This window comes from Phalacrocorax carbo, chromosome 3 (genome assembly GCF_963921805.1).
Source record: "Phalacrocorax carbo chromosome 3, bPhaCar2.1, whole genome shotgun sequence".
Taxonomy (NCBI): Eukaryota; Metazoa; Chordata; class Aves; order Suliformes; family Phalacrocoracidae; genus Phalacrocorax; species Phalacrocorax carbo.
In genome coordinates, this window is record NC_087515.1 from 42544561 (window position 1) to 42569980 (window position 25420).

The 25420-nt window shown below is 36.3% G+C and overlaps 1 protein-coding gene across 6 annotated transcripts in view; it reads left to right on the forward strand.

Annotated features, from left to right (window-relative positions):
- Window positions 1-25420, forward strand: part of GPCPD1 (glycerophosphocholine phosphodiesterase 1) — a 47650-nt gene that overhangs the window by 17282 nt on the left and 4948 nt on the right. For 5 of the 6 annotated variants that reach the window (XM_064446720.1, XM_064446721.1, XM_064446719.1 and 2 more), the window contains 15 exons: window positions 3795-3870; window positions 5688-5729; window positions 7025-7148; window positions 9899-10145; window positions 11149-11311; window positions 11401-11533; window positions 11769-11823; window positions 13796-13888; window positions 15847-15924; window positions 17051-17090; window positions 17878-17939; window positions 19352-19417; window positions 20402-20538; window positions 21695-21830; window positions 22181-22341. In XM_064446720.1, the coding sequence (XP_064302790.1) occupies window positions 3795-3870; window positions 5688-5729; window positions 7025-7148; window positions 9899-10145; window positions 11149-11311; window positions 11401-11533; window positions 11769-11823; window positions 13796-13888; window positions 15847-15924; window positions 17051-17090; window positions 17878-17939; window positions 19352-19417; window positions 20402-20538; window positions 21695-21830; window positions 22181-22341 (1613 nt within the window). Of the gene's footprint in view, window positions 1-3794; window positions 3871-5687; window positions 5730-7024; window positions 7149-9898; window positions 10146-11148; window positions 11312-11400; window positions 11534-11768; window positions 11824-13795; window positions 13889-15846; window positions 15925-17050; window positions 17091-17877; window positions 17940-19351; window positions 19418-20401; window positions 20539-21694; window positions 21831-22180; window positions 22342-25216; window positions 25318-25420 lie in introns of all 6 variants that reach the window. The other variant, XM_064446724.1, reaches the window with a different exon arrangement.

A 25420-nucleotide genomic window follows, 5' to 3' on the forward strand; every position in this document is an offset into this window, starting at 1 on the left:
GTCTTAAGCATTTTTAAAAGAAAAGTAAACACACATAATGAAATAAGACAGTAATTTAAACTATCTTGCTCAAGGTTTGTTCTTTTCTTAAACATAGACCAGTACCAATTAACTTACTGTGAGGATCTTCCCATGTGTTATTCTGCATGTATCTTCTGTTTGTTCAGTGGGAGGGGGAGAACCAAAACCCCCTTGTCTGGAATTTGTCTTGTCTGTATAATATGTTTTAGGAGAATGCTTTGATATGTATTGTTTGCGTGATGCATATTTGAAAGTCTTCGTAAGGAAAATACATACCTTATTCTGTTATGCGATGTTCTACATTTGTTTTTCCAACGGTAAATAAGCATGGAAGTTTAGGGTTATTTCTTTCAAGGGAAGTGTGAAATAACTAAGCTATCCATGCATGTAACCAGACTTTTAAAACTGAATTGGTGAACATTTTTCACACTTGTGAGACTATTACTTAATTATAGAGATTTCAAATGAGATTTAAATTTATCTTTCTAAAATGTAAATAAATCAGATCCAATTAGTGCCTGGAATATAGTATTAAAGATGAAACTTAGGTCTAGACTCAGTAATTTCTTTAATATTGGAATGCCTTAGAAAAGCTTTTGCTAGACTAATAACCCATGGTTAACATGATAATAACAAAGGAGCACTTCTGCTGTGACTGTGCTGAGATAGCAGATTGTGTGTTAAAGTCTTACTTGGGAACACTAGAGCTATAAAATCTCTGTTTAGCCCAGGACTTCCTGGCAGGTGACTTAGATGTGCTGTTGGCTTGCAAAGTTAGTTAAGATGGCGTAATGGCTTTGATGGATTGTTTGCTTTTGTGCTTAATTATTGTCTCTTACATGGTACAGAAATCCAGGGAGATTTTTGTTGCTGGATTTCTGACAGCAGTTAAGCCTAGTTTATTTGTTTCATGTTCTTGAAGTACATTAATATTCTTGAAAATAGTTTTAAGAAGTGCAGGTGGATAAATGTAGTTATGGGTGGTGTTTTTAAGATGAATTTTTTTCCTAATGCCTACTCTGATATGTTGCCTTGGATGAAGGATTTTGGAACTGGCCTCCTAAATAATCATTTAAACATCCACAGAAGTCTTTTCATTTTAATTGTAGTGGGCACCTTATGCAGAGTGTGTGTCAGACTGCTTTGAACCTCTGGAACATTATGCTTAATAGGCATTTTACCCTGCATTTCAAAAGTGTCTAATGATTACCAGGGGATGCCCCAGCTTCTGAAAATGTAAGAGGACTTGATTTTTTTAGAAAATTCTTGAATGACCTTTAAGAGCTTTAAAATTGTATCAGATGTTCAGCTGAATATGAATCAAGCAACATAACTTTGATGTATTTGCTTCTAAAAAAAATATTCAGTTAGTAGAGAGGGATCCATGCCATAACAGTGCCACTTACTATAGTCTTAGTGTACTGCCCACTGGGATGCTTGATGTGACATTTGGATAGGTGCTTTTTTAAGACTGTCTTAGCAGAAGCTAAATTCTTAGGTAACGTTAGCATACTCTGAATATTGATGACACATCATATACGTCTGCTACAGGCTGATCTGAACTAGGCTGTTGTTCAAATGTGGTCAGTATACGCCACTGAAATTACATCAGTATTTTAACCTCATTGTAACAATGGCTTCTGTTACATGTATTTAAAACATTATTTAAATGCCTATGAACGCAAAGACAGCCTGAGCAGGGACTGTGAGAGGGCTTTCGGTCATGTCTCTGCCTGTTCTCTAATCCATTGCCATTTTTTTCCAGGTAGCTTTGCTTGGCTCTTATTACTATGGAAAGTGTTGAGGGTTCCTGGGATTAAAAGCATAACCAGCTCACTGTATTCCTTTCAGGGGATGAAATTTTGCTGAATGTATCCAGCATGTTGTGCTTTTTGTTGGGATAATGTTACTCATTCTCATTCATAATCTTAGAACCTAAAACTAAAATGTACAATTACAGTAGTGTAAGAAACAGACTGGTATTGCTATTTTAATACAGTATGTTGGGGGTTTCTACAGGGAAAAAACTTTGCTTACCTCTTGAAGAAAACAGCTTAATCCATGTTAGGACAGACTTGCATTCCCCAGGTTCGCAAGCTACAAGTTCTGTATGTGTTCATGGAAGTTGCTTTTGGAGGGTTTCCAGGCCTGCATGATATCAGGAAATGGTAGCCTCCCTTCTGGCAAACACAAGGTTTTAGCTTTGGAAGCTGAGATTGTGACATGCAAGTGTGGATCTGCTGTGAAAGAAGGGTGAAGAAACTTCTCATCATTTACTTTTCTGGAAGTCTGTAAGAGTGATCATTGTGGCAGCAATGAGGCGATGGGAATTAAAACTGCACTATAACAGGAATAAACAGAATAGTATCATCTTATTTGTATTTACATGCATTCTATCTTTAAAGCAGAACTTCAAGCATATGTATTTTATTCTGAAATGACCCTTATGTACAGATGCCTCTGAATTCATTAGAAAAATCGCTTTTAATTAAGACTCACAGAGCAAACCTGTCTTACTGAGTGCTTTTTAAATATTTGGCACTTGCTGTTAATTCATCCAAAAGCACACTAGATAAAACGTGTTTGATAGATGTCAAGAAATCCCATCTGATGCTAAGGAAGTTATTCAGTGAACCGTAAGATAACAAAGCATTATGGTACTGTGTAATTATACTGCTGAGTTTGAAGCTTGTGTGGATGTCCCTGTTTGATCAGAGATCTATTTAAACAATACCTGAAGTACTGGGACAAGTTGGCATTGAAGCTTCTGGCAAAGCAAGTTTTTTTGGAAGTAAGAGTTACTTAGGCCCAAAACACCAGAATGAAAAAATGCTGCTATTTGTGGTTCTTACAACTGATATGAACAACTGCGCAATGTTAAGGGGAACTTCTTAGGGTGACTGAGCTGGAAATTGGGTATGTTCTTTCTGTTGTTAGCCAGTGGTTACCTAAAAGCGTTAACCTAGCTATCTCAAATTGTTCTGAAAGAAGAGTTACTGTTCTGATTATCTGTCTGACTCTTAGCTATGTTTGTCAGCAAAAGTAGTCTTTTGAGGGACAGTAACTTCTTATTTGGTCAAAGAATCTAATTTACCCTGCTCCAAATTGAATAGACTGTAGGGGCCTTGCTGCTGGCCGACTGGATTGTATCGGTGTCTTTTTCCTTCTGAGGCAGAAAAATTCCAAATATATATGTTTTAATTAGATGGTAAATAACTTGCTTTTCTGTACCACAACTAAAATAACTTTATTTTATAGCCTTTGAATTAGTCAAGCAGATTTTGAGGGAGAACCCACCCCTGCAACTGTTAACTGCATGAGTAGATGCTGAGTCCTGGTTGGAATTATAGGTGTGGGATGTCTTTTCATAAATTGTTGCTGTAGTATCCGAAGAAAAAAGCAAGCACACTTCATGAGTTCAGAGAGAATTTTTTTTGTATCAGAAGGAAACTAAAGTAGTCCAGTGGAGTAGCTGCAAGCAGTAAAGATTTTATTATTCCATGTAAATTCCCCACCCTGTCAGACATCACAAGTTTTGTTGTATGTATATCCGACACATCTGATAGTGTCATCAGCAGTTGCAGGGGTAAGAAACAAGCTTGATCTGTTTTCTTTCTTTCTCTTTCATTCTTTCTCTCTGTCCCCCTCTTTCTTTCTTCTCCTTCTTTCTTAAATCTGTGAGTTTAGTTTGCAACCATCCCAAACAGCTTCATGGGTAGAAAATCAGATATAACAAAAGAAATTATTGCAGACATTTAACTTTTAAATTACAGACTATCGATGGTCCCTGCGAAGTCATAGTTCACACGTGGGAGACTCATCTACAACCACGATCAATTACCCCTTTAGGTATGGGCATCAACTGCATCTGTTTGAGGCATATGCATAAGATTGCTAATATGCTGCACATTGGTTTAGAGGGATTGATAACTATAGTGTTAAAATACTTAAATTTATTAATGTGTTGAAGGTATAAACTTTTTCTTTGCACAACATGGGCCTTACTCTCAAAATACATATACAAATAAGTGGCTTAAAAATGGAGTGGATGTGAAATTCTTTGCTACCATCCCTAAGATTATGTGGGTTTTTTTTTTTTTTTTTTATTAATTTGGAATGGTTATAATTTTCAGTAAGTTTAATTCTTTGAGACTAAGGATCCATATAACTTTTTTCAGAGAAAATGTGGGATGGGGGAGGGTGTGAACTCACTGCTGTCTTTATTTAATTACTATCTCATTAGTAAAATTTTAAAGCAAAAATTCTTGATTAGGCTTCTTTTAAGTAAATGGGTTAATGTAAATAGAAACATGAATGGGCTTATTTGCCTAGCAATTCAGCAGAAATTTATTTTGCTGGCAGAAAAGGTGGCATGCAAACTTGCATACAAGTTCCTAATACTTTTCTGAACAGGGGAAAAGTTTGTTTTTTAAGAGTGACTGAAATAACCTTTGAATTTAGCTTGTAATAGGTCTCTTATGCTGCTATGGGATGGCATGTTTTATGCGCTGTCTTTGCTAGGATGTGAAAAATGTTATTTCCTCCACACTTAGGAGTTTACATATATTAAATACCTTCTGATGCATTGAAAAGTATCTTTTAGAAAGAAGCTGGTATTAAAGAAACTGTTCATGACCATGTCCTTCCCCTCCCCTGCCCCCCCCCCCCTTTTTTTTTAATTTCAATTGAATTAGTTAAGTGTTTCTATTCCTGTAACAAGATTATGTTTCTGTATTTGGGAGTAACTGGTTAGAGAAGCACCCCTACCCTCTATTAGGTTCTAGACTTTCTCTCTCTAAATTTGGATAACTTTGTTCCAAACAGTTAGGATTCCTCCCAGCCCCAAGTAATGCTCAATGCTTCATAAGCAGTCTTTAAGAAAATGCAGCAAAACCAGGATGTTAGCACTTGGTCATTATGATCCTAAATTGTTGCCTGTGGTTATTAAAAATTTGAGTGCAGGCCCATGATTCTTCTTAGGAAAAAATGGGATTAACGGCTGTAGAGACAAAATTTTGTTAAGATTTATGTTTAGAGAAACATATATTTTTAGACTATTGCAATTCTGTTAATGCTGGTGAATTTACTTAGTGCCTTAAGATTTCAGTTATTAAAACCTTGGAGAGGGTAAGGATAAAAGTAAGTGTGAAGTGAGTGTTTTGGATACTTCATCCCAGGTTGGTTTCTGTCACATGGGCAGCATAAGCATTTTAATTGTGACTCACTTGATTAAGAAGCTTTAACTATAAATGTGCAGGAGGACAGTTCTCTTGTACATTTGCAAGAAACTTTAGTGTCTTTGACACTAACAAGAAAAGCATCTTAGATGCTGGTAGTGTGAAGATATTATCAGCGAAATACTGCAGCAAACCAGGAAATTGTGCAACCTTCTTGCTTTTCTCAGTTCAGATCACTTCAGGTAGAACATGGCATTTTGTGTGTTGATTGTTTTTTCTTGCAGAAACTAAGAAAATGCATAAATTGAGAAAAAGCTTTATAGGAGGTTGCAATAAACATGCTTATTCTTTGTTTCAGTTTTCCTACTTTTTTATTAGATATACTTTTTAGAGGACAAGTGGAAAAGTAGAATTAATTTAACTTGGCAATGATTCTTTGTAATGTGAATAGTAATTGGTTTCATTCTTTTCCCCTCCTTTTAATTCTAGAAAATGAAATTACTATTGACGATGGATATTTTGGAATCCGTAGTAAGTGAGATATATTTACCTTTACTCTCTACCACGTGTTAAATTTTAACAAGATTTAAGTGTTGTAGTTGAAAAATACTCAAAATACTAAGTTAGTTTTTACAGGAATTGCCTGTAAGCCATTATTTTCTCTGCTTACATGGTTATTTTTGTATCCAGTGTTTGTGGATTCACACTCAGACTGTAATCCCTTCTAATGTTGATAAAACTGCCAGGAAGAGTTGAAATATTGTCAGTGTGCTGGTGTTAAAGGTTTAAATTTGCAAGCTTTAGATCATTATCCTGTATTTCAAAAAATACATGCTCTGGAGTGTTAGCTTTCTCTTAAAACCTAGCCTTAGAAAAACCTTTTCGTGCCTAGAAAAATATTATCGCTTATGCTAATTATACACAGTCTGCCTGTTCAGTTAGGTGTGTGACTGCCAAAACCTCTCTAAGCTTGAACCTCATGTTCTTGTGTGTGCATATGTCTCGCTTTTGGCAGTTCTAACCTACCTGTCTCTCATTTTACACACAATCCTGTGGTGCCTAAGGTAACTCTCTGTCATTTCTCATACATCTTGCCTTAAAGATATTCCATTTTTCTTCATAACCTCATTGAACGATGCATTTTTCTTAGGAACTCTTCAAAACTGCAGGGTCTGCTTCAGCACCTGGTCTGGCAGCTTGGGCTTTCTGGCCATCCTGCTTGCAGGCTTTACTTGTCATGATGGTGTGGTTGAGGACTCTCCTCTGTGCTTTGATTCCCCATCATCTGTTGCTATACGCTGTCCTGCAGTCTTACGCTGCTTTACTGGTACTGATTATGATAAGCTAATTTGACACCTGTACCTCAACAGAAATAGGGAGTCTTATGTTGCTTTTCAATCTCCAGTTTCTGTCAGTGTTATTCCATGTATTGAGAGGTCCCAGGACAAGGGAATCTTAATGTCTGCCTTTGGAGACTTAACTTAGCCCTTACACAATAAATAAAATTAACACTGGAATACTCAGTGTGCTCCTGCAGGCAGTTTACACATGAAGCTAGTGAGGATCATTGTTGCTATTTAATCTCCTTAAAAGCCAGCACGCAACTGCAGTATCTGTTGTCTATTCTGGGTAGTTCAGAAAAGACAGGTGAAAGGATGTACTCAAAAATTGCTCTTGAAATACTATTGAATAAGGCTGGCAATAAGGAGGATAGTCTGGAAGATGGTGTCAGAGGAACTGTATTTATATTTTGTATATTAAACTGTCTAGATTTTTTTAAAGTTAGTTATTAAAGTGTCTTCTACTTTTTGTTTAATTTTTGATAGATGGTATTGAAACTGTGGATGCTGGGTGGCTGACATGTCAGACAGAAATAAGATTACGTCTGCATTATTCTGAGAAACCACCTGTAGTGATATCTAAGAAGAAATTTAAAACATCAAGGTTTAGGTAAGAGCCTGCTCATCTCAGTTTGCAATTTTCTCATGTTAACTGTCAATACTAGTGATTCTTTTTTACTTAATTAATGTAGCCTTTAAATTTGGGTTGCTAATAGGAGTGTAGTATCAGGCCAATTTCCAAGTATTTAAGCACTTGGTAAAAATACGGTGGTAACATTAAATCAATGATGTGTTTCAGTTACCTCATTTTATTATTAATGTAGTGTAAACAGAGTTTCTCCTGCTTCAACAAAGGAAGACAGTCAAACAACACTATTCTAGTTTTACTTCTGACTTAATACTCTTCAGCAGTTGCCTTTCTAATAGTTATTAAGCTATTAAATATGTATAAAGCAAATGTGATAGTACAAGTTAAGCAGTAGGTTAGAAGTGTCTTTCACAAATACTTACACCATACTTGCCTTGGTGTTTCCTGCTTCTTGGTTGGAACTGCAGTGTTGTTTAAGTAGTTCTCTGCTGTTACTTTCAGCGAGTTTTCTTCTTTGTTCTTTTTCCTTAACTTCTTGAAAAGAGCAGAAAAGAAGCAGTGGAAACTGGGGGAAAGGAAAGGGAGAAGGCTTCCAGGTCTTTTGTTGCTTAGTGCTTTTTCTTCTTACCAAAGTAAACAGCCCTTTCCATTTAATATATGTCTAATTCTTCACTGGCATTGCAGGTTTCCAGTCTACATGGATGCGATGCTGGAAATAATAACATTCTCTAGTCACTTCTGTTGCTATTTAGATCAGGTTTTTGTTTTTATCTGCAGAGGTGTCTCAAAAAACAGGCAATATTATAACTATACCGTTGACTGACAGAAGTGGGTATCTTTAGTCCTGATATTTTGAGGACTGTGCTGTTCCCCTGGGTGTTTGATCTCCTTCCTCTCTTAATTTCTGGGATCTGTAGCTTGCTCCCTCTTTCCTCCCTGTCCCCCTAGCCCTTTTCTTTCTGCATTTAGGTTTGTTTTGGGGTTTGTGTGGTGGGGTTTTTTTGTTTTGTTTTGGGTTTGTTTTTTGAGCTCTGGTTGCCAAACTTTATCCCAGCACATATCATTGTACTCTGTGGTGTAGGCTGGTTTTCTGCACCTTTCACAGCCTTTTTTTTGTGGGGAAAAAAAGAGTCGGAACGTATAGAAACCTCTTCTCCTTAACTAAAGCCTCACACATCTCTTTATGCATGATGGTTGTTACTACTAACAATCCTCAGCAAAAGTGCTTTTTCACAACAGCAATTTTTAGGTAGTATGTTAGCCATGTGTTACTCTTATTAGTAGGAAAGAGTGGAGCAGGAGTCCTGAGATCCTTTGACAGGCTAACAGTGTTTCTCCCAGTCCAAATCCTGTGTACTACCCATCTTCTTGTTTGGAAAGAATTGTGGTTCCCTGTTTCCTTTAATGGAAAACTTAAAAACACAAAAACCCAATTTTGTATTTAATTGCTGGAAAACAGATTTTAAGCTTGTAACATATGAGCAACTTCCACTATCAAAGTGATTTACAGATTACTCACTTAACCTGGGAGTTAATTCTGTACTGTGTGCCTTATTTTGATGGTCTGAAGCTTGATTATTTTTTTTTTTTTTAATTCCTTCCTGGGCTCCCCCCCTTCTACCTCTTCTGATGAGGGGAAAGTTTATTATTTAATAAAACATTTTTCAGTGAGAAATAATACTTATGTAATGTTCCCTAGAGCTTTGCAGTTTTTCTATGTGTGCTATAGCAGCTAGAGAGATGGCAATTTCTGAAGCCTGATCCTTGTTGAAATTAGAGGGTTGAAATCCAGACTTGATAAGCTGGATGTGTTCGTTAGATACTCTGTTTTCCACATTCTGCCTAAAATGGTAGGTAGCTTTTGTGACTGTCACTTGCTATAGCAGTGTCATTTTTAAAGTTTGTGGAGCATTTTTGTGAATCCTTTTTTATAAGTATATTAAGAATGTGGCCTTGTGTAAAGGGTTTCTATGATTGTAGTAGTTCCTTTGAGATACAACTTCAGTTTTAATAGTGAATTGGCATATCTAACTAAATTATAACTCTTTATCCCATCTGCTGCTTAGATGGTTCAGAAAGGTATTGGTTTACTCATATATGCTTCCATCACTGGCATAATTCATTCTGTGTGAAAGGTTTGTGCTGTCTAATAATGAATTCTGAGTCTTAGAAAGGCTTATTCTTCTCAGTCCAGGATTTTTCAGAAATTGCATTCAGTTTAATTTTAAGTGATCATCTAGGATTTCTCAAAGGATTTACTAATTACTTCAGACAATCTTGTTTATGTATAATAGAATACATTTATCTGCCTTATCGGTGTTCAGAGAGATGTAAAGTTGTGTGTACGCACTTAGCAGCAGCCACCAGCGTTCAGGTATTGATCTTCATGATTACTGCTATTTTCAGTGCTTTTCATTAGCCTTTTGACATTGTGGGTAATAATCTGTGGAGAAAGGCTGTCTGTTTGGCAACCCAGATTGTTAGTTTGATGGAGTGCTGCTTCTCAGACTGTTAGTATAGTTTTTACATTTATCCAGGTTCTAGTTTTGGAGGTGACGTGAGCATTAAATCTGACTAAAATAAGATTTAGACAACAGTTGCAAACTGACTTTTGTGAGGGCCCACTGTGTACACTGCTCTCCTGTAGATGGTGGTGTTGGGAAGAATTCTTGTGCTGTATGAGCTTCTGCTTAAGCTTCTTTCTAATTCTTCAATATTTCCAAAGACGCTTCTGTGACTTAACAAATTGTTTTGTATTTTTGGGTGAGTAGAGTAAAATTGACTCTAGAAGGCCTAGAGGAAGATGAGGATGAGGAAGAGGGCCAAGAGAAAACATCCCCTACTGTCCCTCAGAAAATGGCAAACACCGTGGAGTTCTCCTTAATAAGTAACAACGAATATAAATGTCGACACTCTCAGCCAGACTGTGGCTATGCTTTGCAGCCAGACCGATGGATAGAATATACTATACAAACCATGGAGCCTGATAACTTGGAATTAATCTTTGATTTTTTTGAGGTATGTCTCTCTACTGCTAAGAAAAAACTCCAGTGTGCCTTCAGGAGTAAAAGGAGTCAATTACCATGAAGATTTCACTATTGGGATGGGGCTATTGCCTGATATTCTTGATCTTTGGCTTGTGTAAACAAGCTATGAGACTGTTGGCTACTGCCCCATTTTGCAGAAAGGTTTTTTGAGTCTTCTCAGTATGCCACAGAAAGCTTTGCAGTTTCTGCTCATTTAGAAGTCAATACAAGACTCAAATCTTAGTGTGCAGTACTGCATGTAGTTATGTTGGCTTGTTTTTTTTTTCCTTTACCAGAGATCAGTTTTGCTTATCCTTTTTTTAATCTGAACAATGTGTATATGAACTAGTTAAATTACAACTATTTGATCTTGATTTTTAAAGTAATAAACAAAATGATTTCTCTGAACTAGTGCAAATTAAAACTGGGTGCTTCCTGAGTCTCACTACTACATCTGTTACTTTGCAATCTATTTTTTGTCTGAAAGATTTTAATATTCAAAGTCCTTTTAAAAAGTAAACAACTTTTGTCTCTTCACACTGTTTATGCAGAAGAAAGTTTTAAGCATTCTCTTTTCAGTCTAAAAATACCCTTAGATCACTTGTGTACATAATTTTAAGGTGACTACATAGTTCCCGAACCTGATGATGGGTCAGGAAATACATGTTCTGTGTGCTAGTTGCCCTCTTCCTTCCCTGCAAATGAATATAACATTATTTTAAGCATATATATTCAAGTTCATCTTTGTTCTAAACATGACTTGGGCTTTTTAGAAGACAGACTATTCCACACATGCAATTTTCATGTGAAAAGCTCATCAAACGATTTTAGCTGAAATTAATGTTTTGTGTATCACACAGAAATTTCTGTTACATCAGTGCCTCTACATATATCTTCCTGAGGAGCAAGGTTTCCATGAGGAAGTAGAGTTTGTTTAGCATTCTCACCTACATATAACAGTAGGTGTTTTGGTTGTTTGTTTGTTTTGTTTTTAGGAAGATTTAGGTGAGAAAGTAGTACAAGGCGATGTGCTCCCAGGTCATGTAGGCTCTGCCTGCCTCCTGTCATCCACAATTGCAGAACTCGGAAAGAGTGCTGGAATTCTTACACTTGCTATTATGAGCAGAAATCCAAGGAAGACAATTGGAAAAGTTAGAGGTACAGTTAATGCAAACAGATGTAGATAACTTTACTGGAAGTCATCCATTATTTATTGACATGTGAAGCATTTGGTATTTCTCTTGTAGTGGACTACATAATTATTAGGCCGATCCAGGGATACACTTGTGATATGAAGGCTTCATATGCAAAATATTGGAAACCAAGAACAACTCTAGATGTTGGACATAGGGGAGCAGGAAATTCTACAACAACAGCTAAGTAAGTTAATTTGCATTTTATTCTGGGGAGGGGGTTATGTTTAGTCTCACTGAAATCAGTTGAGGAAGTGGACAGTTTAAAATAAAGGGCTACAACCCATAATTGTTTAACTCACTTCAATATCAAATGTGGATATTCTGTAAGATAAAGACTTTTGATTTGTATTTCTGTCATTTCAGTGGATTTCTGTGCCATGCTGCATCTAACAAAACCTTTTTCTTTGCTGTTATTTCAGACTTGCTAAAGTTCAAGAGAACACTATTGCCTCTCTGAGGAACGCTGCTAGTCACGTATGTACGCACATTTGCACACACATAGTACCCATATAGTTAAAATTTGCTTGGCTTGTGTGCTTAATTTCCATGATTCAATACAATGAACAGTAATTGCACTGATACAAAATTACATCAAATCACCGTGGAAATTCACCGAGAGATAGGAGGGGAAGTAATAGCCAGATTAGACGCCTACTCTCAAATTCCTCAAAAAAGCCCCTAACATCCCTCTAATATGTTTTGATGGTGGTCTAATACTAGGAAAATTTTAATCTCAACCCTTGAGAGGCATAGGGTTGGAATAATTTTGAACAAATGAATAAAGTTTTGGCTCTGCTAGAGTCTGTCAGCATACTCTTAGGTGGCAAAGGTCTCACTCAGGAACTGCTGAGTACCTAAAATTGGTGCTCAAAAATCAGACTTGGGAGCTGTGCTGGTGGAGTAACTATCCTTTGTTTCAGTGCTTGCCACAATGAAGACTTTGAATCCTAAGATGAGACTCTCAGTTTGGGAGATACTAGCTTCAGGTGCTTAAATTCTGTGATAGAGGTGGTCACTTTTATTCCTTTCAAAAATCTTGGTCACTAAAGTGATCTGTGATAAGATTGATCTAGACAATCTACGCAGCAGAGTAGCTGGAGTCAGAAGCACATTCAGAGGTTCCTTGTCTAGCTCCAGTTCTCACAGTGAAGGGCTGTGGTTACAGTTATGTAAAGATGCTGCTGTGAGATCACCTGCTGCTTGACTTGCAGGGTTCCCAAGCCTTTTCAGGTACTTCATTAGCATGTAGATTCTTACCAAACATCTTTTGAAGTTGTTAAAGGGATGGGAGCAGAATCTGGAGTATTATGCTTTTATTGGTTACTGATTCTGGAGTACTGTACTCCCCAACAGCTGTAGCCGAAAGCTTTCTCTCCTTTGGGAGTCAGAGAATAATTTGAACACAGTGTCTGGAACATACACAGAATGGAAGAAAACTGCGGCTACTAAGTGGTCCTTTTGAACAGTAGTTCTTATTTTCTGGGTGGATGCTGCAGGTTTATAGACAGCTTTTAAAAAGCTCACAAGAAGTATGTACTGAGGCATAAATTTACTATGAAGTCAGCAGCAGCATCACCAGAAAAGTACTTTCAAGTATTTGCAGAATGAAAAGGCTGAAAGCTGCCACTCTAAATATTTCTGCTGTGAAAAGGGCTGAAAAAAGCCTGTCCTATTTTCTTTCTGTACTGATTGAAAATGAGTATGTGAGTCAGGATGATAATTTGTTGAATGGTATTCCTGGAGGCCTTTCAAATGAATGATTTACAGACAGTGGAAATAAGTTCTTTTTTAAAAAAAAATAAAATTTCTGTGTGTTTCTCTATCTCTTTCTTTCTGGCCCTCCCATTTTCAAAAAGATTGTACTTAGAGCTCTTGTTTGATATTTCTTCCTTTTTAAGTGTAACAGAAAATAGCATACAGTTGAAAAGGATAGGAGAATATTGGACGTAGCTATTTCTGCTCTTGCAGATGTTATAAGACACTACTACTGTCTTACTAGTGACTCCAGAAGCTCCTCAGTATATGGACTATCTTCCTAAAGCTTTGCCGATTTGTAGCAATTATCTCTTGGTGGGGAGGAGGGAGGAAGGGCACTGCAAAGGTATCTATGTTTAAAAACATCATCTTAGGTTTTCTCTGAAATCAAGTTTACAATACTTGAATGTTACTAGAAGGCTTACAAGATCAAGCAAGTTATACATATCAGAACTATGTTATGGTAATTAAAATACTTTCCCATATGATTTTTTTTTCATTTCTAATCCATTGTTGTGTATGATTAAATTGGTAACAGCCAGTTGCATTCAACTTCTGGTTGATGTCCACAACCTGTTAATACTTGGCAGCTTGTCTGCAGTTCTGTAGTCCTTGCGCATAGTTAATGGGTTTTTGTTTTGTTCTGTGTATGTTTCAATTTTCTGTATTGAGTGTGTTTTTCAAACTGTAGGGAGCAGCATATGTGGAATTTGATGTACATCTTTCTAAAGATCATGTGCCTATTGTATACCACGATCTCACATGTTGCATGGCCATGAAAAAGGTAAAGATGATGATATCTGTATTTTATCTTTAAATGTGACCATTCCAGAAAATAAAATGCCAAGCTCTCATAGAAACAGATCTGGGGAATCAACGGATGAAATGGGAATAAATATGCAGCCTTACTGTGTGCATAAAGTAAAGCAGTGAAGTTGAGATTTTTCTTATGACATGGTAGCAACAGCATTTCAGATGCCTGGTTTGAGACTCTTCAAGCCTATTTTGTAGTTATATTTTTAGCTTTTTTAAATTTATGGTTTGGAAGAAAAAAAAATGGAGGCTGTTTGACTATATTCAGTAGCACCTCTGGGACTATTTTGGACTGTCAGAGTAAGAACTTCTGGTTTCTTTTTTGAGGGAGAGTTAGTGTAATTCTCAGTGTGACTTCTCACTCCTGATACTTAAATGTATACTTCTCTTAAGCAGTTACACACTTATAAATGGTCTTTAGGACAAACCAAAGTCTACTTTGTTTGGTATCCCAGTAGTGGCCAGTAGCTGGAAAGCAGAAAAGTGGAAGAAACAAGGATCTCCTTTAGGGAGTTTGATTATCCACAAATGGCTTTTTCTAACAGGTTTTCTAACTCTTCCTTCAACCCTCTTTTTTCATTTCTGCATTTTGCTCTGTCCTTTAACTGTGAGGTAAACAATATACTTCATATCTACTTGGGACAGTAAGTGAGACTGAAGAACTGCTTTTGTATTGCTTGGTGGAACAGCAGGAAAGGAGTTAAGACAGGTGTTGTAGGAGCAGGAAAATAGCTCTTGAAAGCACGTCCTGTTCCTTTCCTTGCTTACTTCATGAGGTTGCAGTTGTTCCTTCTTTTTTAACCAAAAACACTTTTTTGCTGTTTTTGTAAGCATCAAGAGTACTATAACACGAGAAGCAGTGAACAGTATTATTACTCATACATACAGATAAGCATTTCTTAAAAGGTGCTCTGAATAGACTATCACAATACCTCTTAAATACCCAAGCTTTATGAAGCATAACAATTGAATGCTTTCATGGAGTAAAGTGACATGACACCCTTAATAATGAGAGCACCATAGGCATAAGGACTGGTGACACAAAAAAACCCCACTGAGGTGCTTTTCCATCTGGTCTGCTGCATCTTTTCCACTGAGGCCAGAATACTTGCATTCAGCAGCAGTACAAAAAGGTCTGACTCTGTTCTGTTCTAGTTTTCTTTCTAGTTTTGGCAGTGAAAACAAAGATAACATGGGAGGGCAGATGGCAAGATAAGTTCACACTTTCTTCTTGGCACTAAGACTGTCATCAAACTCTCACATCCACTGCAATATTGCAGTTTATAAGAAGTTTGGTTAAACAGTTTTGGAAACAGAACTTTGACTTAAAGGAAATGCATATTCAGTGTCTATTGAATCAGTATTGTCTTGTTGAGTAAAAATTTCTTTATAGTGAAGAGGGTAAGTGAAAAATGGATTGACAGAATTTTTTTGACACCAGATCTTTTCTGGGGTCAGGGGGGAGGGTGGTGTTAGGGGGTGTGTGTGTGTCAGTTTTACCAGGATACTTGTCTTTTTATTAGTTTCTGAGACATTGGCTAAACAATAATAAACTGAACTGCCTTGGAGTATTTTTTTCAATACATTTCTTTACTTGCATCATTTTTTTCCTGAATACATTATCTGATAAAGTTTTTACGAATAAATGTGCTCACCTTTTCTAAAGAAAGAACATTGAAGCTTCCGACTTGGTGGAAGACTATAGCCTCGTTTTTTTTTTTTTTCAAATTGACCCCTGTTCTATGCTTCTGAGTGCCTATGTTGTCTCCTGAAAACTGATCATCTTACTCGTATTATAAAAAGATATCGCTTGTATCTTTATCAATAAAAGAGAGAAAATTAGTTGCCTTTAATGTTACGATATTAAAAGCATGTAGGCTTTTTTGTAGTTTTCAGTGGTGCTTAATTATATATTATTTCTCTTCAAAGAAACTGGATACAGAGCCTTTGGAACTGTTTGAGATTGCAGTCAAAGAACTCACATTTGATCAGCTGCAGTTATTGAAGGTATTGTTCTGTGGCCAGTATGATATGCTCTATGTAGAATTTCAAATTGTATATGAAGCTTAGGTTTTTTTTTTGGAGTAACTACAGATTGTTTGGGAGAGCACAAGTTTTAAACACTTGTTCCAAGAATAGTACTTTTGCATCATCATTACAACTTGGAATAAATTTTGTTCCTTATCTTCTAGAAGGATGATCTGACGACTTGTGTAGATCCTTATCGTGCTAATAGTGATAACTTTTTGGGGGGAAAAAAAGAAAAAAGCTGAAAGTGGTGGTAGGGTTCATTGAAAGCCAGTGCTTTGGAGTCTTTGTTGAAGAAGAAAGATATCTGTCACAAAGTCTACCTAATTTTCAAATGTTTCCCAGTTAAGAAAGGAGATCCAGATTATGTTGAACTCCAAAGAGGAGTTCCATGTGGAGGTGTAGAAGGGTCCATGATTCAATGGTATGGATCGGACAAACTGGCTAGAACTAATTGATTGTTTTTATTTAATTGGGTATCACTGTATCTTCCAGACAGAAGTGCCCTGCCTACATAAAAGGGGGCTCAGGGGATGAGACTGGGCCACTGAAGACCCAGCTGATATATCTGTCCTCAGGCAAGGAAGCACCTGGCTGATCCAAGAACTATGTTTCTTTTTAATTAAAATAACTTGGTTTCCTCCTTTCTGTGGAGAGAGAATTTGAATGGAGTGAGGGAGTTGGCCCTGTGCCTGGCCTGATTCTATGTCAATATGTGACTACATCATAAAACCGCTGTTGGCCCTTTGTCTGCACTTGATTGGAAACATGGAGTCTAACATCTGACGGAGGAGGGTTTAATGTTCAGACTTCTTCACATCTTAATGTTAAATTATATTATGTGTGTTTCTACCCTTAAACATGTTTTCTGAATTTTCAGTAAGAACATTTTTGCTTGGTTTTTGAGCTTTCCTTTTAATCTTCATGCTTAAAATTTGAAAGAAAATTGTGATGTGTGCTGGTACTTCCTTTATTTTTTTACGAACTACTAAAATGTAAACCTTTTCCTTATAAATTGTTTTAAAGTTTAAATTAATTATTTTACATGTAGTAAGATCTCTATGGGTGGACTATTTGCTAATTTTATTATTCTTATGCTCTTTAGCTGGCTCATGTGACTGCCCTGAAAGTAAAAGATCACAATGGTATGTACTAGTTTGCAAGAATCTTCAGATTTATTTATTCCCATATAATGATATATATTCTGTGGTTGTATCCACTTGTTCTAATCACATTTGCCTTCTTCCTGAATATTTTAGAAATGCTTTAATTTTGTGTGTGCTGTAGAGTTCTTTGCTGGGATGTAAATACCTGGACGGGAGTTACTCCCTTGGGAAGAGGGGACAGGAGGATAGAAGATGAATGCATAGCTAAATATATATTTGTGAATATTCTTAATCAAATTGCTACTAATGTTTCTATCATACGCTTCTCTAACTGTACCTTTTTGGAATCTCTCCAGCATTACTAGCAAGAACTTTGGTAACTGCTGTAGTGTCTCTTCTTGGTGCTGTAAATTTTTGGCCTTAATTCATCCCCTTTATACAGACAGCAAAATCAGGCAAAGTATCTCACACATCCTACCTGCCTGGGAAAAGATAAGATAAATAATAGGCCTTGACAGGCAAGGCTGCTTCTACTGGATGTGATTCAGTGACTGAAATGGTGAAGGATGGGAGAAGCTGCTTCTGATAAATATTCTGGCAAAGCTTTTAATGGGGGGTTTGTCAAAAAACTTTCTTGCTGGCAAAACAGGAATTGCCAAAACTGTTGTTGGGAGTATGTCAGTGTTAGAGGGAAGGCTTAGGTAATCAAAACATAGACCTGATTCCATTCTTTACTCTTAAAGGCTTTATGATTTTGAGCCGGTCTTTTCTTGCTGGGATTAACAGTGCTATTTGTTTTGATTCAATGTTTTGTATTACTTTTCAGCATCTTTTAAAGATGAAGAAAACTCTGCTTTTGAGACCCAGCCATTTCCCTCTCTGCAGAGAGTAAGCAGTGAATATAGAGCAACAGTGTGATGATTGTGGAACGTGAAAACATGCTTTTTTTTTTTTACTTTTCAGCTTTACACACATAGCAAGGGATATTAGTTTTCAGTTTTAGGCCTCCAGTATCAGCGCTGGAACTAAGAACATAGGCTTTATTGTTGGCCACTAGAGTTTTTCAGCCCTTAAAAGTAATAGTTTGTATATCTTTCAAGCTTTTTAATTCATGAATCCAAGTTGTACAGCTCAGGATGCACTCAGTTTTATGGCTGGTTAACATCTGGGCATTGCATTTTAAAGCATTGACAATTGTTTGCTAATTTTGGAAAAAAACCCAGGCTTTGGCAGTTCATCACATACTCTTGGCCTCCCAGTAGAGCCAGACACAGAAATTATAAGTTAATTTCTAGCATGTTCCATTCATGACTATTTGCTAACTCTGGGCTTTGCTGGCTTATTTTTCATAGAAACAGCTGACCAAAACCAGTCTGATACCATTTAGTGAGGTTTTTTTTGTTTTGATTTTTTTTTCTAGAACTTCTCCCCCTGCCCCGTTTTTCCTAATGTCTGAACTGCTCATTAACATGCCTTTTAGAGGCTTGATTTATATAATACTGCTTTTTATTGGGATTATGGAGATTATTAATATCCAGTTATTTATAGGCTTACGTCAAGAGTATGTATGAAATATCCACTGGTTACAGGTTATATGCCCCACTGTATTTTTTTGTGTCTAATCAGATTACTGCATAACTACAGAAAATAAAGAACTTTGTGTAATAGACTAAACTATTGAGGCTTAATTCCTCTATCTGTTTTGATTCCCCAAATTTAATTTTCTTCCTATAAGAAAAGGAATGTTACTCTCTTTTGTACCTGTCATCTTTTTAGGGTTAAAGAATCATATACCAACATTTCCTTAATTTTATTATCTGTTAGTTTCACTTCTTGATTTGGGTCACCTTACAATTAATTCTTTACAAGAATCTCACGTACTTTTGTTCTCACCACCATAATGGCAAGCCCATGGATTTCATAGCCAGGACTGTGTTACTTGAGATACTTTTTGCATTCAAAAAAAACTTCCCAGAGAAGTAAAAAACCCTTTCTTCTTTAGCAGTACAAATAGGGCATTTCTCACGCGTGTTAGGGTGAATTGACTTGCATTTGTACCTTGTCCAAATTTTGTCCTTAAGATTTTATCCATTTTTTTATGTATTCCCTAACTTTAAACTGAAGAAGAAAAAGGTGCATATATATCTTGTGTTAAGTGTTAAAAACTTACGGGGTTTTTTGTTCTACTGTTAGACCCCATTGGTGTTAAATTCTGATGTGTTCTCCCAGTAATTAGCCTCATAGTGCTTAGTTGTCCCCCTTTGCTGTTGGGGTCTCTTCATAAAGAAATCTTTTTTCAGGTCCTGGAGTCTGTTTCTGAAGATGTTGGGTTCAACATAGAAATAAAATGGATCTGCCAACAAAGGGTAAGTAAATGTATATGTGATTTACTTTGATACTTTGCCATTCTCATGGCTAAAGCTTGTAATCTGACATGGCAATTTATGAACTACAAACAAAGGAAGGCATAATTTTGGGGGTTTACATGACTCTTGTTTTATTGTAACCCACTGTCTTTGAAACTGGGAGTACAATAGCACTGCTCTAGCAAATAAACAAAGTTACTCTTAAAACAACAGGAAGTATTTATAGGATTGAGTTCATAATTTAGCTCAGACTGCTTTTAGTAGAACATGTTTTTTAAAGTGAGTGGATCACAGCAGGTCAGGCATGCTATACATGGGGAAAGTGACAAGAAATTCAAACTCTCCTGGCCTGGTGCCTGAGCAGCTACCACTGTGTGCCAGTAGTACAATCAACTATTTCCTTCTGGTTAGCAGTACTGCAGACTCAGCTGGATTGCTTAGCGCTCAGTCTAGAAGGAAACAGTTGTCAAGGCTAGGACTGGAAGCCTGGAATGGGAGAAAGAAAGTAAGTAGAGTGGTAGGTGGAAGTCCATATGTACGGAGATATGCCAGTACTCTCAATGATGGGTCAGCTGCAGGAAGACTGGTATCTGCTCTTCTCAAAGACAAAGGATATCTCATTTATTTCTACAAATCCAATTATTGCATTTTTATATTTAGAAAAAGCAGTTCCAAATATGTGTAATAGTTTTTGGAGATCTTTCATGGAATTCCTTTGTGTTTCCAAAATTAGAAAAGGCTTCACAGAAACTCTTGAATGGTGCATTTTTCAGTGAAACTTACTGCTGTTAGTATTCAGCTGCACCTCACAAACTGACAGTCCTGTAGAGCTGTAACTAGCATTCAGTAAACTGAAGGAGTGACTTCTGTATTCAGACTTTCAAACTGAATCCTTATTTTGTTCCGGCTGAATGACAGACCTTGTTAAAATAATTTTAGTGAGCATTAATTTAAATGGCTGAAACTTGTTCTTTCTTTTCACAGGATGGACAGTGGGATGGCAACTTGTCAACTTACTTTGATATGAACCTCTTTCTAGATATTATCCTAAAAACTGTTTTGATGAATGCTGGAAGAAGGAGGATTGTATTTTCTTCTTTTAATGCAGATATTTGTACAATGTAAGTTAAGAGATGTGAAGTTATTTCCTTCTTCCCCCCCGGGCAAATTTTACTTTGGACATAAGTGGACCCAACATAGTAACACACATTTGGATTAGACCTAAACTTTGGGTGCCAAAATAGAAGGGAATTGAAACGAGAAATTAGACCACTTTGCCATCTGAGCTGTGCGAGAAATAAAATAGGAGAAAGTCAAAGTAGATATTTCTGTCAAGTGCCTTCCTGAACGCTTCAGTCTTTCTTGACACAACAACAAAGGTCAAGGTTTCTTCTGATATCACAAAGTCTTTTTCAGTCATATTTAAGGGGTATGCCAGCCTAATTTACAAACAAAATTAGTTTCGTTACAATTTTTTCACTGTATCTGCCTTTCAAAAAGGGCAGAAAAAGAAACAGCTTTTAATTACCTGTGTTTGGTTTCTTTAAGGTTTATTTTCCTTTTATGGAATGTCATATTGAAGGTATCGGAGCACAGAAAAAAGCATAGGAGTTGAACTGGGGAACAAACAGTTGGGATACATATTAACTAAAAATATGCTGTAGTACTTTGTAGCAAGAAGTGATTTAAGCACTGTTAATGAAAGGCTTTAAGGAAATCTCATTTGATGAGAGACTACACTGATGAAATACCACTGAAGGGTAAATGGGCAGGACAAAACCAAATCAAGGTACTGATAAAAGGGCTAAGGAACAAGTGTGTAAGAGTGCCTAACACACTAATCCCAAAACTTTGCTTCCATCTGTTGACACTTCACATCACCTTTCAGGTATCAGACTTGAAAAACACATTAATAAGGTCAGGTATTGTATATTAAACATGTTTGTAAATGCTTATTATGAATGTTCATTTTATTCTAATGTGCATTTAAGAAGAAAATTCCAGAATTGTCAGCCTGCAAGGATTTTGTATAAAAATTTTGAGGATGTGGATCTGAGTTCAACTTAAAGTCTAGCTTCCCTTAAACTGTGTATATTAATCTGTGATTCGTGGTAAAAGTAACAGACCTAACAGTTTGTCTACATAGTTACATATTAAACAGTAGTACCATCTAGGAATTAAAACATGCAGTGAAGGATGTAATGCTCCTCAAACAGTAAGATTGAATTTCTCTGCTTTTTAACACATTCTCTATTGGTAAACTTGTCTTTATAATAGGGTTCGGCATAAGCAAAACAAGTATCCTGTGTTATTTCTCACCCAAGGAGAATCTAAACTCTATCCAGAACTTATGGATCTTAGATCTCGTACAACTCCAATTGCCATTACTTTTGCACAGTTTGAAAACTTGCTGGTAAGCTGAGATGGTCTGGTATTAATCTGCAGTAAAATGAAATGAAATTGTTCCTACTTTTTGTAAATCCATACTTTCAGACACTAATGCTTAAAATTACAAACAATTACCACAAAGAAATACACTAACATTTAGTAACCACCAAAATAATGCCTGTTGTTTCAATGGCTGTATAATACATTGTTTAAAAAATGGTGTTATCAGTAAACTGTTTAATTGTATTAAATTAGTTTTTATTAATAAATTGTTTTGTATGAAATTGTAAGGAGCTGCAGGTGTCAAAAGATTAAAACTTATTAATGTGAGAGTTTTTCAGAAACATGGAATTTAATTAGTGATTTGTATTTCAGGGAATTAATGTGCACTCTGAAGATCTGCTGAGGAATCCATCATTTATTAAAAGGGCCAAATCTAAAGGCCTAGTGATTTTCTCATGGGGTGATGATGCAAATGACCCAGATAACAGGAAGAAGCTGAGAGAATATGGTGTTCATGGGCTAATATATGACAGGTACTTAACTGTTTTTTAAAAATAGTGATGATGATAATTAGGCTGAGAAATTATTGTATTGTGATTCCTTGTGAAATTTTGCATGGGTGCAGAATTTTGGTACTATAAGCACAAGCCCATAACCCCAATTCAGAAACAAGACTAGCACTAATTCCTACTTTCAGCTGTATATATGAAGCAACTTCAGGAGAAGCAAAAGTTATTTTAATGTAAATATAAATTGATTCTGTAGTCATATGCATGGCATAGACATTTAACAAGCCATTAACATGCCTGACAGTAATTCTTAAACTTTGTACATGAGATGGTGAGGACAATGTTATTTAACTGTTTGGCTGAAATCTTCAGCCATTCTACATTTAGTTATGGAAATAGTTAACATAACTAAATGATTTGAAATTAATTTTTTGCCAACATTCTGTTGTGTTTCAAAGCTGTGAATTCACCATTTTTCCTATTAAAATTAGCTTGGAGTGACTCCCAGGGCAAAGTGCCAAATTACTCACTTCCAGAAGTAGTTCACAATTCAGGTGGACATCAGAATACCATGATAAATCTTTGAACAAAAACGTTATTTTAGTTCCTTACAAAACCAAAAAGTTTTAGCTCTTTTATCATAAAAGATGGGAAATTCATTATTACAAGATGATGATTACTTTGGGAAGCTGTATTAAATTACACTTTCTGATAGATTACAAAGAATATGTAATTGGGAAAGCATGAATGTAACTGAAGTGCCAAATTATAGAACCTTTTGCTTTAGCAAGGGCATTCCTTTTGCATCTTGTTTTACCTGGGGCAGGGAAAGGTGGGGGGAGTGGGGAGGGAAATAAAGTTATTGTCAAGGGCTCTTTTTTAAAAGTGAAAAGTGAGAGTCAAATTAACATATCTAGCAGCAAGAAATCAAATATGTTTGCTCTTAAGGGTTCCAGGCTGCCAGTGTAAAAAAAATAGTTAACTCCCTTCAATCTATTCTTGACCACTGAGAGCCCTTCCAGAGTGGTGGGTCCAGTGCTTCTCCAGTTTGCCTGAGGTCTCCCTTCTTGTGCTGTATAGTATGTCTCCTTTTTACCACCAATGAAAAGGAATAACAAGATATTTACATTGGGGAGCAGCTTCAGAATAGTGATTGAAACATAAGTCCTCTTTCCTGCTACAGCAGTGCTACATGGTTTACCTCTCCTACAACTCAAGATTGAAGCCTTTTTAGTAGATGAAAAATGCTCTGGACTAGTATGCAGACCAAATGGTACTCTGACTCTTTACAGTCATAGGGTTGTTATGAAATTTGATCCTATGGTATGCATAACTTTAAATGATAAATTATTGGTCTATACATCATGGGGTGTTTTAATAAAATACTATGGCATAAAGTGTTCCTATTAAATGTCTGTCCATCTGATGTCTACTAATCCAGTCTTCTAGAGTTCTTAATTACTCCTAATGTAATAGATATGCGCTACTATGGTAAAATAGTAAAATGGGTGACAGCCTTATTTCTGACTTCACGTTGCTTTTATTACTTGATTACTCAACACTACTCAAATAATGTTGCATTTATGTCAAGGCTGCAAGTCTGCTATAGGTCATCTTATGTTCCCTTTTGTACTGGTTAGTATGTTTTTAGTTGCAGTGTGATAGCAGAGCACCTTTTACCTCACCTTTTGATAACTAACCAATTCATTGGAATTGCTTATAGACTGAATTCCCGTGTGGATTTAACCGAACAAAAAATTCTTAACCTTCCTGCACTATTCAGACCATCTAGATTCTTACTAGTGTTCATCTTTCCTCTCACCACTTGTCTCCTGTATCTCTTCCACCTTGTTGACATCTTTCCACTCTATTGAGAGAACCCCCCAAATTAATATTAATTCCAAAGCTGTTTAAAAAGTTCAGTGGTACATTTTTTTTCTTTCTTTTTCAAGTTACAAACTGCAAATGAGTAGCAAACAACTGTATCGTTTCAGTATAATTGTTGCAGGCTCCTTAACTCTAATTTCTAAATGTTATTGTCCTTTTTTTTTCCCTGTAGCCCGAAAAATATATTCGAATGTTCCTTTACAATTTTTAATTATTTTCCAGAATTTACTAATTGTCTGAATAGAATTGACTTTAAGATTTTAATATAGGTTCTTTAGAAGGAATGTTGATACTTCATGAAAATTGCATCAGATATCTCAAGCTGGACACTTAGAAATGCAGGTGGTTCTGGATGGCATGTCTAAATGTAAAACCTGGCAGCGAGTGTTTCCATTCACAGTTGGAGCTGCTGTGTAAAGAGGCAGTCTTTAAAATAATTTGAGAGTGTGAAGGTAATAGCAAGAGCTTAAACTGTCAAAAGTTTAAATAGGTATGGAGTCAGCATCCATACCCTGTGCTGTTTGAAGTTTAGAAATACATAAATTCAAAGCTACTGTAAATCAGAACTTGAGAGATTTACATGCTCATTTCAAGATTTAGAATTAAGTAGGGACTGCAGTAGCCTGTTTATTAGTGTAAAGCCAGTTTAGGCTATGGATGCATCTTCAGATTCCAGAATATTTCCAGGGCTGAATCAAGATGTGCTTCTTCCATGGCTTCTGCAGAACTCTTGTTCTCTAGACTTAAGCCAACTCCAGATATTTATCAAAAACTGCTGTGCCTGGTGTTTTGTGTTGCTATTTACTAGACCTTTACTTAAACCGTCTTAGTGTTATTTGCCTGAATAAGCTAGGAAGTGAATACAGGAATTTCAGTGAATCTTACATTGCTTGGATATGGCCCTGAGTTATTGTTATTGCATGCAATAATTATGTATGTCAAATATTATGAACTCTTTGGGTAGAGATGATTTCTATAAGCTATTTTTTCCAAACTTTAATCATCCATGTAGAGTTGAGCAAAACATTGTAGCCACTTGCGAAGATGGCAGAAAAACTGTCCCCTGAATACCAAAAGTTGCTGATGTGAAGTGTCGGGGAAAAAAAAATGCAGGTAGGGGGGGTCTGACTTTGTTTTGCATGGAGAAAAACTGCAAGACTAAATCTGGGAAGCATACAAATGCCAATGCTATTAAAAGAACAATCTCACTTGGGCA